This window comes from Salmo trutta, unplaced genomic scaffold (genome assembly GCF_901001165.1).
Source record: "Salmo trutta unplaced genomic scaffold, fSalTru1.1, whole genome shotgun sequence".
Lineage (NCBI taxonomy): Eukaryota > Metazoa > Chordata > Actinopteri > Salmoniformes > Salmonidae > Salmo > Salmo trutta.
Genome location: NW_021823393.1, coordinates 26,497 through 41,644, shown reverse-complemented (window position 1 = coordinate 41,644; position 15,148 = coordinate 26,497). Strand labels below are relative to the sequence as shown.

General features: G+C 51.6%; 1 protein-coding gene across 1 annotated transcript in view; it reads right to left on the bottom strand.

Annotated features, from left to right (window-relative positions):
• Positions 1–793: 793 nt before the first annotated feature.
• Positions 794–15,148, bottom strand: part of LOC115190599 (LIM domain only protein 7) — a 38,987-nt gene continuing 24,632 nt past the window's right edge. The window contains exons 10-16 of the mRNA XM_029748776.1: positions 10,302–10,463; positions 7,195–7,256; positions 6,976–7,039; positions 4,799–4,858; positions 1,953–1,978; positions 1,646–1,753; positions 794–1,138 (exon numbers count right to left, since the gene is read on the bottom strand). Of these exons, the coding sequence (XP_029604636.1) occupies positions 794–1,138; positions 1,646–1,753; positions 1,953–1,978; positions 4,799–4,858; positions 6,976–7,039; positions 7,195–7,256; positions 10,302–10,463 (827 nt within the window). The remainder of the gene's footprint in view (positions 1,139–1,645; positions 1,754–1,952; positions 1,979–4,798; positions 4,859–6,975; positions 7,040–7,194; positions 7,257–10,301; positions 10,464–15,148) is intronic.

Sequence of the window (15,148 nt, the reverse complement as noted above, 5' to 3'; positions counted from 1 at the left end):
AGAGAGGACAGAGCGAGAGAGGACAGAGCGAGAGAGGACAGAGGAGAGAGGACAGAGCGAGAGAGGACAGAGCGAGAGAGGACAGAGCGAGAGAGGACAGAGCGAGAGAGGACAGAGCGAGAGAGCAGAGGGCAGGGCGAGAGAGGACAGAGCGAGAGAGGACAGAGGGCAGGCGAGAGGGACAGAGCGAGAAGGCAGAGGGCAGGGCAGAGCGAGAGAGGACAGAGGGCAGGGCGAGAGAGGACAGAGCGAGAGAGGACAGAGGGCAGGGGAGAGAGGACAGAGGGCAGGGCGAGAGAGGACAGAGGGCAGGGCGAGAGAGGACAGAGGGCAGGGCCGAGAGAGGACAGAGGCCAGAGGACGAAGAGAGGACAGAGGGCAGGGCGAGAGAGGACAGGAGGGCCGGGCAGGAGAGAGGGACAGAGGCAGGGCGTAGGAAGGGACAGGGGCGGGGCGAGAGAGGAGCAGGGGCAGGGCGGAGAGGACGAGGGGCAGGGCGAGAGGACAGAGTCAAATTTGCAGACGTACAATTTGGGCGTGTTTGATCAGCAGCCAGCAAGTCTTGGACTGACTGATCCACAAATCACCTTGAAATCATCAACTAATCATATACTTGTAGATAAGTCAGTCACAATTAACCCACAATGCATCAAGGATTTGATTCTGTTTGAACACGGGCCGTAGTGCACCACTGGGCAGAGTGATGCCTTTAAAACATCACCACTAGAAACATAAACCACAAATGGGATATGGTCTTCCTGCACCAAACATCCTCCTCTGCCAGTCCCTCAGTCTACCTCTTCCTGCTCTCCCTGCTTGAGGATGAAGGGCTCCTCCCTTCTCTCCCGTCAAAAACAACTTCCTTCTTTTGATTGGATGCCACATGGGCAACAGGGGGCATGGGCTGGCTCAAGACCGGCTGAGGACTGGCAAGGCTAGCGATCCCATTGGTCATCTCTCCTGAGCTCTCCGTGTTCGATGCGGATGATTTGACACAAGGGACTACATTTCCCACGATGCCTCTGGACGGTAGAGGATCAGGGGTCACCTCAGCCTGTCTGTATCCCTCCACCCCTGCCTCCTCCTGGGCCTGCTGCCACTCGGCATCCATCCTCTCCTGGTCCTCACGGTACTTCTCCTGTACAACATCACACAAGACAAGCTGTCCAATCAGCATTCTCTCAGACTACGGGGTAAGTTTAGCCCAGAATTGACGCTTTTAATCATAAACAGACACGGGGGACAAACGGCTCCAATGAAAGCAGTTCCACGCTGAATCACTGAAGTGGAAGATCAGTGATATTTACTCAGTCCCCCTGGCCTGCAGGAGGAGGTGAGAGCGAGTCAGTCCCCCTGACCTGCAGGAGGAGGTGAGAGCGAGTCAGTCCCCCTGACCTGCAGGAGGAGGTGAGAGCGAGTCAGTCCCCCTGACCTGCAGGAGGTGAGAGCGAGTCAGTCCTCCTGACCTGCAGGAGGAGGTGAGAGCGAGTCAGTCCTCCTGACCTGCAGGAGGAGGTGAGAGCGAGTCAGTCCTCCTGACCTGCAGGAGGAGGTGAGAGCGAGTCAGTCCTCCTGACCTGCAGGAGGTGAGAGCGAGTCAGTCCTCCTGACCTGCAGGAGGTGAGAGCGAGTCAGTCTTACAGACCTGTAGGAGGCGCTCCTGCTCCTCCTGCCACTTCTCCTGCCGCCTCCTCTCTTCCTCGGGGTCCCAGGACCAACTGGAGGGGGAGGTGCTGAGGGACGGTACCTGGAGCTGGAGGACGACCCAGAATATTACCACTCACACACCCAGAATATTACCACCCCTCCACCCAGAATATTACCCCCCCACCCACCCCCCCCCAGAATATTACCATTCACCCCCCCAGAATATTACCATTCACCCCCCCAGAATATTACCACACCCACACCCTTAAGAGCCACTGTTCCCCCATCTTGTTCCTATGACTTACATCAGATATTGCCGACGCCGATCCTCCTAACAGAGAGAGCGGGAGGGTAGAGAGGAGAGGGGGGAGGGGGAGAGAGGGGGGAGGGGGGGAGAGAGCGTGCGTGTTAAGTCAGCCAATGTGAGAATACATTTTCCAAAAATTGGGCTCACTTATCTCACCACATTTATCATCATTCTATTTATGAATGAAGCAAAGAGCACTGCAAATCAAACGCCCAAATAGAGCCTTCTGAATGAAGCAAAGAGCACTGCAAATCAAACGCCCAAAAGAGCCTTCTGAATGAAGCAAAGAGCACTGCAAATCAAACGCCCAAATAGAGCCTTCTGAATGAAGCAAAGAGCACTGCAAATCAAACGCCCAAATAGAGCCTTCTGAATGAAGCAAAGAGCACTGCAAATCAAACGCCCAAAAGAGCCTTCTGAATGAAGCAAAGAGCACTGCAAATCAAACGCCCAAAAGAGCCTTCTGAATGAAGCAAAGAGCACTGCAAATCAAACGCCCAAAAGAGCCTTCTGAATGAAGCAAAGAGCACTGCAAATCAAACGCCCAAATAGAGCCTTCTGAATGAAGCAAAGAGCACTGCAAATCAAACGCCCAAAAGAGCCTTCTGAATGAAGCAAAGAGCACTGCAAATCAAACGCCCAAATAGAGCCTTCTGAATGAAGCAAAGAGCACTGCAAATCAAACGCCCAAAAGAACCTTCTGAATGAAGCAAAGAGCACTGCAAATCAAACGCCCAAATAGAGCCTTCTGAATGAAGCAAAGAGCACTGCAAATCAAACGCCCAAAAGAGCCTTCTGAATGAAGCAAAGAGCACTGCAAATCAAACGCCCAAATAGAGCCTTCTGAATGAAGCAAAGAGCACTGCAAATCAAACGCCCAAAAGAGCCTTCTGAATGAAGCAAAGAGCACTGCAAATCAAACGCCCAAATAGAGCCTTCTGAATGAAGCAAAGAGCACTGCAAATCAAACGCCCAAATAGAGCCTTCTGAATGAAGCAAAGAGCACTGCAAATCAAACGCCCAAATAGAGCCTTCTGAATGAAGCAAAGAGCACTGCAAATCAAACAGAAGAGCCAGCCTCTGATCTCATACCACAGCTCCAATCAGCTGACATTCACACACACTGACTAGGTAGTAATCAACCAATCACAGAGCTGCCTGGGAGAGACGGTCCAGATACTGGAGTGTTGTAGCTTCAACGTCAGAGCACTGCACACACACACACACACACACACACACACACGCGCACACACACTCACCACAGAGGTAGACCATAGAGCTGACTCCTGGTGAGGCTGAGGGGAAAGAGCTGAGTTCTGACAGAGCGGGTAACCGGGAGAGGGTCCCGGCCCCGGAGCGGGTAACCGGGGGAGGGTCCCCCCCCCCGCCCCAGAGCGGGTAACCGGGAGAGGGTCCCGGCCCCGGAGCGGGTAACCGGGGGAGGGTCCCCCCCCCGCCCCAGAGCGGGTAACCGGGAGAGGGTCCCCCCCCCGCCCCAGAGCGGGTAACCGGGAGAGGGTCCCGGCCCCGGAGCGGGTAACCGGGGGAGGGTCCCCCCCCCCGCCCCAGAGCGGGTAACCGGGAGAGGGTCCCCCCCCCGCCCCAGAGCGGGTAACCGGGAGAGGGTCCCCGCCCCGCCCCGGAGCGGGTAAACCGGGGAGAGGGTCCCCGCCCCCGCCCCGGAGCGGGTAACCGGGAGAGGGTCCCCGCCCCGGAGCGGGTAACCGGGAGAGGGCCCCCGCCCCGGAGCGGGTAACCGGGAGAGGGTCCCCGCCCCCGCCCCAGAGCGGGTAACCGGGAGAGGGTCCCCCCCCCCGCCCCAGAGCGGGTAACCGGGAGAGGGTCCCCCCCCCCGCCCCAGAGCGGGTAACCGGGAGGAGGGTCCCCGCCCCAGAGCGGGTAAACCGGGAGAGGGTCCCCGCCCCAGAGCGGGTAACCGGGAGAGGGTCCCCCCCCCGCCCCAGAGCGGGTAACCGGGAGAGGGTCCCCGCCCCGCCCCAGAGCGGGTAACCGGGAGAGGGTCCCCCCCCCGCCCCAGAGCGGGTAACCGGGAGAGGGTCCCCCCCCCGCCCCAGAGCGGGTAACCGGGAGAGGGTCCCGCCCCCGCCCGGAAGCGGGTAACCGGGGAGAGGGTCCCCCCCCCCGCCCCAGAGCGGGTAACCGGGAGAGGGTCCCCGCCCCAGAGCGGGTAACCGGGGGAGGGTCCCCCCCCCCCGGCCCCGGAGCGGGTAACCGGGGGAGGGTCCCCGCCCCAGAGCGGGTAACCGGGAGAGGGTCCCCGCCCCAGAGCGGGTAACCGGGAGAGGGTCCCCGCCCCAGAGCGGGTAACCGGGAGAGGGTCCCCGCCCCAGAGCGGGTAACCGGGAGAGGGTCCCCGCCCCAGAGCGGGTAACCGGGAGAGGGTCCCGCCTCCCGCCCCAGATAAGGTATCTGTTACCAACAAAAGCATCTCTGTATTCCCAGTCATGTGAAATCCATCAATTAGGGCCTAATGATTTTGATTTCCTTAAATGAACTCAGTAAAATCGTTGCGTATGTATGTGCTGAGTTCATAAGGAAATCAAATTCATTAGGCCCAAATCGATGGATTTCACATGACTGGGAATACAGATAAGCTTTTGTATGTGTGTGTGTGTGTGTGTGTGTGTGTGTGTGTGTGTGTGTGTGTGTGTGTGTGTGTGTGTATATATATGCAGCAGAATCGAGGCCAAACAAGCGTCGCCAGTGTTGAGCTATTTCAGCTACAAAGCAAAAACGTCTTAATGACTAATTTAATATAAACCAACACAAGCCCCAAACTCCAGCCAACAACGACAAAGCCTGGCGACAGACATTAACTGTTACCTTTCTGATTAAAAAACTCTGCTCTCCTTTTCTGGGTTTTCAGAACAATCAGATCATGTTCTACACAGGAGAGGAAACAGGAAGTGTGAAAGAGAAGAGGAAGTGAGAGTGTAACAGAGTTTCCTAAAAGTAACACCCAGGAACCTGTAAAACCTTCAGTCATTTCAAACGATACAATCGCCTTCAGAAAGTATTTATACCCCTTGACTTATTTCACATTTTGTTGTGTTAAAGCCTGAATTTAAAATGTATTAAATAGATATCTCAAACAATACCCCATAATAAAGTATATTTTTTTATATGTTTGCAAATGCATTGAAAATATAATGCAGAAATGTCACATACGTAAGCATTCACACCTCTGGGGCAATACATGTAGAAGCACCTTCGGCAGTGATTACAGCTGTGAGTCTTTCTGGGTAAGTTTAAGAGATTTGCACACCTGGATTTTAACAATATCTGCACATAATAAAAATACATCTTCAAGCTCTGTCAAGTTGGTTGTTGATCATTGCTTGACAACTATTTTCAGGTCTTGACATAGATTTTGAAGTAGATTTAGGTCAACGGTAACTCGACCACTCAGGAACATTCACTGTCTTCTTGGTAAGTAACTCCAGTGTATATTTGGCCTTGTGTTTTAGGTTATTGTCCTGATGAAAGGGCAACTCTTCTCCCAGTGTATATTTGGCCTTGTGTTTCAGGTTATTGTCCTGATGAAAGGGGAACTCTTCTCCCAGTGTATATTTGGCCTTGTGTTTTAGGTTATTGTCCTGCTGAAAGGGGAACTCTTCTCCCAGTGTATATTTGACCTTGTGTTTTAGGTTTATTGTCCTGCTGAAAGGTGAATTCCTCTCCCAGTGTCTGGTGAAAGCAGACTGAACCAGCCACCACTATGCTTGGACATATGGAGAGCGGTAGTCAGTGATGTGTTGGATTTGTCCCAAATATAAACACTTTGTATTCAAGACAAAAAGTTCATTATTTTTGGTCACTTTTTTTGTTGCATATTTTTGGAATATTTGTTATTCTGTACAGGCTTCCTTCTTTTCATTCTGTCAATTAGGTGGAGTAACTACAATGTTGTTGATCCATCCTCAGTTGTCTCCCATCACAGCCATTAAACTCTGTTTTAAAGTCACCATTGGCCTCATGGTGAAATCCCTGAGCAGTTTCCTTCCTCTCCGGCAACTGAGTTAAGGACACCTGTATCTTTGTAGTGACTGGGTGTATTGATACACCATCCAAAGTGTAATTAATAACTTTACCATGCTCAAAGGGATATTCAATGTCTGCTTTTTAATTTTTTTTATTTACCCATCTACCAATAGGTGCCCTTCTTTGCGAGGCATTGGAAAACCTCCCTGGTCTTTGTGGTTGAATCCGTGTTTGAAATTCACTGCTGGACTGAGGAACCTTAGAGATAATTGTATGAGCTGGTTACAGAGAGGAGGTTTTCATTCAAATAATAAATGTTAAAAACACTATAAACCGCACACCGTGTGAGAATACATTTGTTCTCCTGAACTTATTTCGGCCATCAAGGGACTGAACAGTTATTGACCAGAGTCACTTCAGCATTTCATTTTTTTTTAAATTAATTTGAAAAAGAAAAAAACAATTACACTGACATAAAACCTCCATTTTATAATTTTTTTTAATTCAGACTAACAACATTTGGGGAAAAGTCAAGGGGTGTGATTACTTCCTGAAGGCACTGTACCTGTCCTAGTCAGTCCATTCATTCACTACCTGTCCTAGTCAGCTCATTCACTACCTGTCCTAGTCAGCTCATTCACTACCTGTCCTAGTCAGCTCATTCACTACCTGTCCTAGTCAGCTCATTCACTACCTGTCCTAGTCAGCTCATTCACTACCTGTCCTAGTCAGCTCATTCACTACCTGTCCTAGTCAGCTCATTCACTACCTGTCCTAGTCAGCTCATTCACTACCTGTCCTAGTCAGCTCATTCACTACCTGTCCTAGTCAGCTCATTCACTACCTGTCCTAGTCAGCTCATTCACTACCTGTCCTAGTCAGCTCATTCACTACCTGTCCTAGTCAGCTCATTCATTACCTGTCCCAGTCAGCTCATTCATTACCTGTCCCAGTCAGCTCATTCATTACCTGTCCCAGTCAGCTCATTCATTACCTGTCCCAGTCAGCTCATTCATTACCTGTCCTTCTGATAGTCAGAGGCTCGTCCTGAAAACCCCCCTTTGTGCTTTTAGAGGTCACCCCCTAGGAGAGAGGGGGAAAGATAGGAAAAGAGATTTACATTTTTTCAGATTTGTTTGTAACCCGTTTCCTTCATCACTCAAATCATTTCAGTAAATGCGTTAGAGATGTCGATACTGATCGTATAAAATAAAAAAATAAAAGTGACACACAGTGACCTCTTGTCCGTTGAGCTGGGCCAGTTTCACCATCGTTGTCTCTCTGCTGGTATCAGTTGGACCTGTAAGTGTCAGAACACCACTGGTCAGATGGATGATCTCATGGGTGGTACAGGCCCGGTCCACAAGGCCTCTGGCCCCAGTCCGTCAACACAGGCCCGGTCCGCTACGAGGCATTCTGTCCCTAGTCCGTCAACACAGGCCCGGTCCGTCACGAGGCCTCTGACCCCAGTCCGTCACAACACAGGCCCGGTCCGTCACGAGGCCTCTGGCCCCGGTCCGTCACGAGGCATTCTGACCCCAGTCCGTCACAACACAGGCCCGGTCCACGAGGCATTCTGACCCCAGTCCGTCACAACACAGGCCCGGTCCACGAGGCATTCTGACCCTAGTCCGTCAACACAGGCCGGGTCCACAAAGGTTTACAAACACGGATTCACAAAATCAGTACGCTAATTATTGATCCTCGATCAGTAGGCCGGGAGTTCGATTAGCAAATCAGTAGCCTAACAGCTGATCAATAGAAAGTCAATACTTTTACTGTGAATAAACATTAAAACCTAAATGCAGTGTGGAACAGGGAGGACCGAACAGAGAGAAAAGCACCCCGTCATCTTCCCAGTCATGTACCACTACAACCCAACCAACATCACAAGCTTTGACATGTAGTAAAACCTCTACCAAGACAGATCAACATGTAGAAACATTACAAACCAAACACATTGAAACAGTCAGGGTTCTCTACGGAGCCCTATGATGGACAAACAGCCAGTCAGGGTTCTCTACGGAGCCCTATGATGGACAAACAGCCAGTCAGGGTCCTCTACGGAGCCCTATGATGGACAAACAGCCAGTCAGGGTCCTCTACGGAGCCCTATGATGGACAAACAGCCAGTCAGGGTCCTCTACGGAGCCCTATGATGGACAAACAGCCAGTCAGGGTTCTCTACGGTGCCCTATGATGGACAAACAGCCAGTCAGGGTTCTCTACGGAGCCCTATGATGGACAAAAAGCCAGTCAGGGTTCTCTACGGTGCCCTATGATGGACAAACAGCCAGTCAGGGTCCTCTACGGAGCCCTATGATGGACAAACAGCCAGTCAGGGTCCTCTACGGAGCCCTATGATGGACAAACAGCCAGTCAGGGTTCTCTACGGAGCCCTATGATGGACAAACAGCCAGTCAGGGTTCTCTACGATGCCCTATGATGGACAAACAGCCAGTCAGGGTCCTCTACGGAGCCCTATGATGGACAAACAGCCAGTCAGGGTTCTCTACGGTGCCCTATGATGGACAAACAGCCAGTCAGGGTCCTCTACGGAGCCCTATGATGGACAAAGAGCCAGTCAGGGTTCTCTACGGAGCCCTATGATGGACAAACAGCCAGTCAGGGTTCTCTACGGAGCCCTATGATGGACAAACAGCCAGTCAGGGTTCTCTACGGAGCCTTATGATGGACAAACAGCCAGCCAGGGTTCTCTACGGTGCCCTATGATGGACAAACAGCCAGTCAGGGTTCTCTACAGTGCCCTATGATGGACAAACAGCCAGTCAGGGTTCTCTACGGAGCCCTATGATGGACAAACAGCCAGTCAGGGTTCTCTACGGTGCCCTATGATGGACAAACAGCCAGTCAGGGTTCTCTACGGTGCCCTATGATGGACAAACAGCCAGTCAGGGTTCTCTACGGAGCCCTATGATGGACAAACAGCCAGTCAGGGTTCTCTACAGAGCCCTATGATGGACAAACAGCCAGTCAGGGCCCTATGATGGACAAACAGCCAGTCAGGGTTCTCTACGGAGCCCTATGATGGACAAACAGCCAGTCAGGGCCCTATGATGGACAAACAGCCAGTCAGGGTTCTCTACAGAGCCCTATGATGGACAAACAGCCAGCCAGGGTTCTCTACGGTGCCCCATGATGGACAAACAGCCAGCCAGGGTTCTCTACGGTGCCCCATGATGGACAAACAGCCAGTCAGGGTTCTCTACGGTGCCCTATGATGGACAAACAGCCAGTCAGGGTTCTCTACGGAGCCCTATGATGGACAAACAGCCAGTCAGGGTTCTCTACGGAGCCCTATGATGGACAAACAGCCAGTCAGGGTTCTCTACGGAGCCCTATGATGGACAAACAGCCAGTCAGGGTTCTCTACAGAGCCCTATGATGGACAAACAGCCAGTCAGGGTTCTCTACGGAGCCCTATGATGGACAAACAGCCAGTCAGGGTTCTCTACGGTGCCCTATGATGGACAAACAGCCAGTCAGGGTCCTCTACGGAGCCCTATGATGGACAAACAGTCAGTCAGGGTTCTCTACGGTGCCCTATGATGGACAAACAGCCAGTCAGGGTTCTCTACGGAGCCCTATGATGGACAAACAGCCAGTCAGGGTTCTCTACGGAGCCCTATGATGGACAAACAGCCAGTCAGGGTTCTCTACGGAGCCCTATGATGGACAAACAGCCAGTCAGGGTTCTCTACGGAGCCCTATGATGGACAAACAGCCAGTCAGGGTTCTCTACGGAGCCCTATGATGGACAAACAGTCTATACTTGTAAGGTTCATAAACGTGTATAGAACAGAGTGACAAACCTTTCCCAGTTTTGTTGCCGTAGAACCGAACCAACAAATTGCTTTGATGAAGAGTGTTTCTAAACAAAAACAGATGGAAACAAACAGAAACATGGAATCCCATTTAACGACCAGTACTTCCCTTCCCTCTCCTCAGGGAGATATTCACTTAGCTAGACGTGGTTATAGCCTCTTTCATGTCAACCATCAATTTAGACACGTGGTGAGGGACAAACAGAGAGGGACACTACAGGAAGGCAAGTGGTGAGGGACAAACAGAGAGGGACACTACAGGAAGGCAAGTGGTGAGGGACAAACCAGACAGGGACACTACAGGAAGGCAAGTGGTGAGGGACAAACCAGACAGGGACACTACAGGAAGGCAAGTGGTGAGGGACAAAGAGAGGGACACACTACAGGAAGGCAAGTGGTGAGGGACAAAGAGAGAGGGACACACTACAGGAAGGCAAGTGGTGAGGGACAAACAGAGCTCCCAGCAGGTCAGGTGGAGGGGTGGAGTCTCTTTCCCTCACCGTTGTCACCATGGCGCTGTACGTCCATGGTGAGACTGCCCTTCTGCAGGGCAGAGGTCATCGTGCCCTTCCACTGGCCGTGGCTCATCTCTGCCACCCTGTGCCCACCAACAGACACGATCTCATCACCTGCACGCAGCTGGCACAAGTCTGCAGGACTACCTGGAGGGAGAGGAGAGGCTTTCACTATGTCTAGACCAATGTAGGACCACCTGGAGGGAGAGGAGAGGCTTTCACTATGTCTAGACCAATGTAGGACTACCTGGAGGGAGAGGCTTTCACTATGTCTAGACCAATGTAGGACCACCTGGAGGGAGAGGAGAGGCTTTCACTATGTCTAGACCAATGTAGGACCACCTGGAGGGAGGGGAGAGGCTTTCACTATGTCTAGACCAATGTAGGACTACCTGGAGGGAGAGGCTTTCACTATGTCTAGACCAATGTAGGACCACCTGGAGGGAGAGGAGAGGCTTTCACTATGTCTAGACCAATGTAGGACTACCTGGAGGGAGAGGCTTTCACTATGTCTAGACCAATGTAGGACTACCTGGAGGGAGAGGAGAGGCTTTCACCATGTCTAGACCAATGTAGGACTACCTGGAGGGAGAGGAGAGGCTTTCACCATGTCTAGACCAATGTAGGACTACCTGGAGGGAGAGGCTTTCACTATGTCTAGACCAATGTAGGACTACCTGGAGGGAGAGGCTTTCACTATGTCTAGACCAATGTAGGACTACCTGGAGGGAGAGGCTTTCACTATGTCTAGACCAATGTAGGACTACCTGGAGGGAGAGGCTTTCACTATGTCTAGACCAATGTAGGACTACCTGGAGGGAGAGGCTTTCACTATGTCTAGACCAATGTAGGACTACCTGGAGGGAGAGGCTTTCACTATGTCTAGACCAATGTAGGACTACCTGGAGGGAGGGGCTTTCACTATGTCTAGACCAATGTAGGACTACCTGGAGGGAGAGGAGAGGCTTTCACTATGTCTAGACCAATGTAGGACTACCTGGAGGGAGAGGAGAGGCTTTCACTATGTCTAGACCAATGTAGGACTACCTGGAGGGAGAGGAGAGGCTTTCACTATGTCTAGACCAATGTAGGACTACCTGGAGGGAGAGGAGAGGCTTTCACTACGTCTAGACCAATGTAGGACTACCTGGAGGGAGGGGAGAGGCTTTCACTACGTCTAGACCAATGTAGGACTACCTGGAGGGAGAGGAGAGGCTTTCACTACGTCTAGACCAATGTAGGACTACCTGGAGGGAGAGGCTTTCACTACGTCTAGACCAATGTAGGACTACCTGGAGGGAGAGGCTTTCACTACGTCTAGACCAATGTAGGACTACCTGGAGGGAGAGGCTTTCACTACGTCTAGACCAATGTAGGACTACCTGGAGGGAGAGGAGAGGCTTTCACTATGTCTAGACCAATGTAGGACTACCTGGAGGGAGGGGCTTTCACTATGTCTAGACCAATGTAGGACTACCTGGAGGGAGGGGCTTTCATTATGTCTAGACCAATGTAGGACTACCTGGAGGGAGAGGAGAGGCTTTCACTATGTCTAGACCAATGTAGGACTACCTGGAGGGAGAGGAGAGGCTTTCACTATGTCTAGACCAATGTAGGACTACCTGGAGGGAGAGGCTTTCACTATGTCTAGACCAATGTAGAACTACCTGGAGGGAGAGGCTTTCACTATGTCTAGACCAATGTAGGACTACCTGGAGGGAGGGGCTTTCACTATGTCTAGACCAATGTAGGACTACCTGGAGGGAGAGGCTTTCACTATGTCTAGACCAATGTAGGACTACCTGGAGGGAGAGGAGAGGCTTTCACTATGTCTAGACCAATGTAGGACTACCTGGAGGGAGAGGAGAGGCTTTCACTATGTCTAGACCAATGTAGGACTACCTGGAGGGAGAGGAGAGGCTTTCACTATGTCTAGACCAATGTAGGAATACCTGGAGGGAGAGGAGAGGCTTTCACTATGTCTAGACCAATGTAGGACTACCTGGAGGGAGGGGCTTTCACTATGTCTAGACCAATGTAGGACTACCTGGAGGGAGGGGCTTTCACTATGTCTAGACCAATGTAGGACTACCTGGAGGGAGGGGCTTTCAACATGTCTAGACCAATGTAGGACTACCTGGAGGGAGAGGAGAGGCTTTCACTATGTCTAGACCAATGTAGGACTACCTGGAGGGAGAGGAGAGGCTTTCACTATGTCTAGACCAATGTAGGACTACCTGGAGGGAGAGGGGCTTTCACTATGTCTAGACCAATGTAGGACTACCTGGAGGGAGAGGGGCTTTCACTATGTCTAGACCAATGTAGGACCACCTGGAGGGAGGGGCTTTCACTATGTCTAGACCAATGTAGGACTACCTGGAGGGAGGGGCTTTCACTATGTCTAGACCAATGTAGGACTACCTGGAGGGAGAGGAGAGGCTTTCACTATGTCTAGACCAATGTAGGACTACCTGGAGGGAGAGGCTTTCACTATGTCTAGACCAATGTAGGACTACCTGGAGGGAGGGGCTTTCACTATGTCTAGACCAATGTAGGACTACCTGGAGGGAGGGAGGGGCTTTCACTATGTCTAGACCAATGTAGGACTACCTGGAGGGAGGGAGGGGCTTTCACTATGTCTAGACCAATGTAGGACTACCTGGAGGGAGGGAGGGGCTTTCACTATGTCTAGACCAATGTAGGACTACCTGGAGGGAGACGAGAGGCTTTCACTATGTCTAGACCAATGTAGGACTACCTGGAGGGAGGGGCTTTCACTATGTCTAGACCAATGTAGGACTACCTGGAGGGAGGGGCTTTCACTATGTCTAGACCAATGTAGGACTACCTGGAGGGAGAGGAGAGGCTTTCACTATGTCTAGACCAATGTAGAACTACCTGGAGGGAGAGGAGAGGCTTTCACTATGTCTAGACCAATGTAGGACTACCTGGAGGGAGAGGAGAGGCTTTCACTATGTCTAGACCAATGTAGGACTACCTGGAGGGAGAGGAGAGGCTTTCACTATGTCTAGACCAATGTAGGACTACCTGGAGGGAGAGGAGGGGCTTTCACTATGTCTAGACCAATGTAGGACTACCTGGAGGGAGGGGAGAGGCTTTCACTACGTCTAGACCAATGTAGGACTACCTGGAGGGAGGGGAGAGGCTTTCACTACGTCTAGACCAATGTAGGACTACCTGGAGGGAGAGGAGAGGCTTTCACTACGTCTAGACCAATGTAGGACTACCTGGAGGGAGAGGCTTTCACTACGTCTAGACCAATGTAGGACTACCTGGAGGGAGAGGCTTTCACTACGTCTAGACCAATGTAGGACTACCTGGAGGGAGAGGAGAGGCTTTCACTATGTCTAGACCAATGTAGGACTACCTGGAGGGAGGGGCTTTCACTATGTCTAGACCAATGTAGGACTACCTGGAGGGAGGGGCTTTCACTATGTCTAGACCAATGTAGGACTACCTGGAGGGAGGGGCTTTCATTATGTCTAGACCAATGTAGGACTACCTGGAGGGAGAGGAGAGGCTTTCACTATGTCTAGACCAATGTAGGACTACCTGGAGGGAGAGGAGAGGCTTTCACTATGTCTAGACCAATGTAGGACTACCTGGAGGGAGAGGCTTTCACTATGTCTAGACCAATGTAGAACTACCTGGAGGGAGAGGCTTTCACTATGTCTAGACCAATGTAGGACTACCTGGAGGGAGGGGCTTTCACTATGTCTAGACCAATGTAGGACTACCTGGAGGGAGAGGCTTTCACTATGTCTAGACCAATGTAGGACTACCTGGAGGGAGAGGAGAGGCTTTCACTATGTCTAGACCAATGTAGGACTACCTGGAGGGAGAGGAGAGGCTTTCACTATGTCTAGACCAATGTAGGACTACCTGGAGGGAGAGGAGAGGCTTTCACTATGTCTAGACCAATGTAGGAATACCTGGAGGGAGAGGAGAGGCTTTCACTATGTCTAGACCAATGTAGGACTACCTGGAGGGAGGGGCTTTCACTATGTCTAGACCAATGTAGGACTACCTGGAGGGAGGGGCTTTCACTATGTCTAGACCAATGTAGGACTACCTGGAGGGAGGGGCTTTCAACATGTCTAGACCAATGTAGGACTACCTGGAGGGAGAGGAGAGGCTTTCACTATGTCTAGACCAATGTAGGACTACCTGGAAGGAGAGGAGAGGCTTTCACTATGTCTAGACCAATGTAGGACTACCTGGAGGGAGAGGGGCTTTCACTATGTCTAGACCAATGTAGGACTACCTGGAGGGAGAGGGGCTTTCACTATGTCTAGACCAATGTAGGACCACCTGGAGGGAGGGGCTTTCACTATGTCTAGACCAATGTAGGACTACCTGGAGGGAGGGGCTTTCACTATGTCTAGACCAATGTAGGACTACCTGGAGGGAGAGGAGAGGCTTTCACTATGTCTAGACCAATGTAGGACTACCTGGAGGGAGAGGCTTTCACTATGTCTAGACCAATGTAGGACTACCTGGAGGGAGGGGCTTTCACTATGTCTAGACCAATGTAGGACTACCTGGAGGGAGGGAGGGGCTTTCACTATGTCTAGACCAATGTAGGACTACCTGGAGGGAGGGAGGGGCTTTCACTATGTCTAGACCAATGTAGGACTACCTGGAGGGAGGGAGGGGCTTTCACTATGTCTAGACCAATGTAGGACTACCTGGAGGGAGACGAGAGGCTTTCACTATGTCTAGACCAATGTAGGACTACCTGGAGGGAGGGGCTTTCACTATGTCTAGACCAATGTAGGACTACCTGGAGGGAGGGGCTTTCACTATGTCTA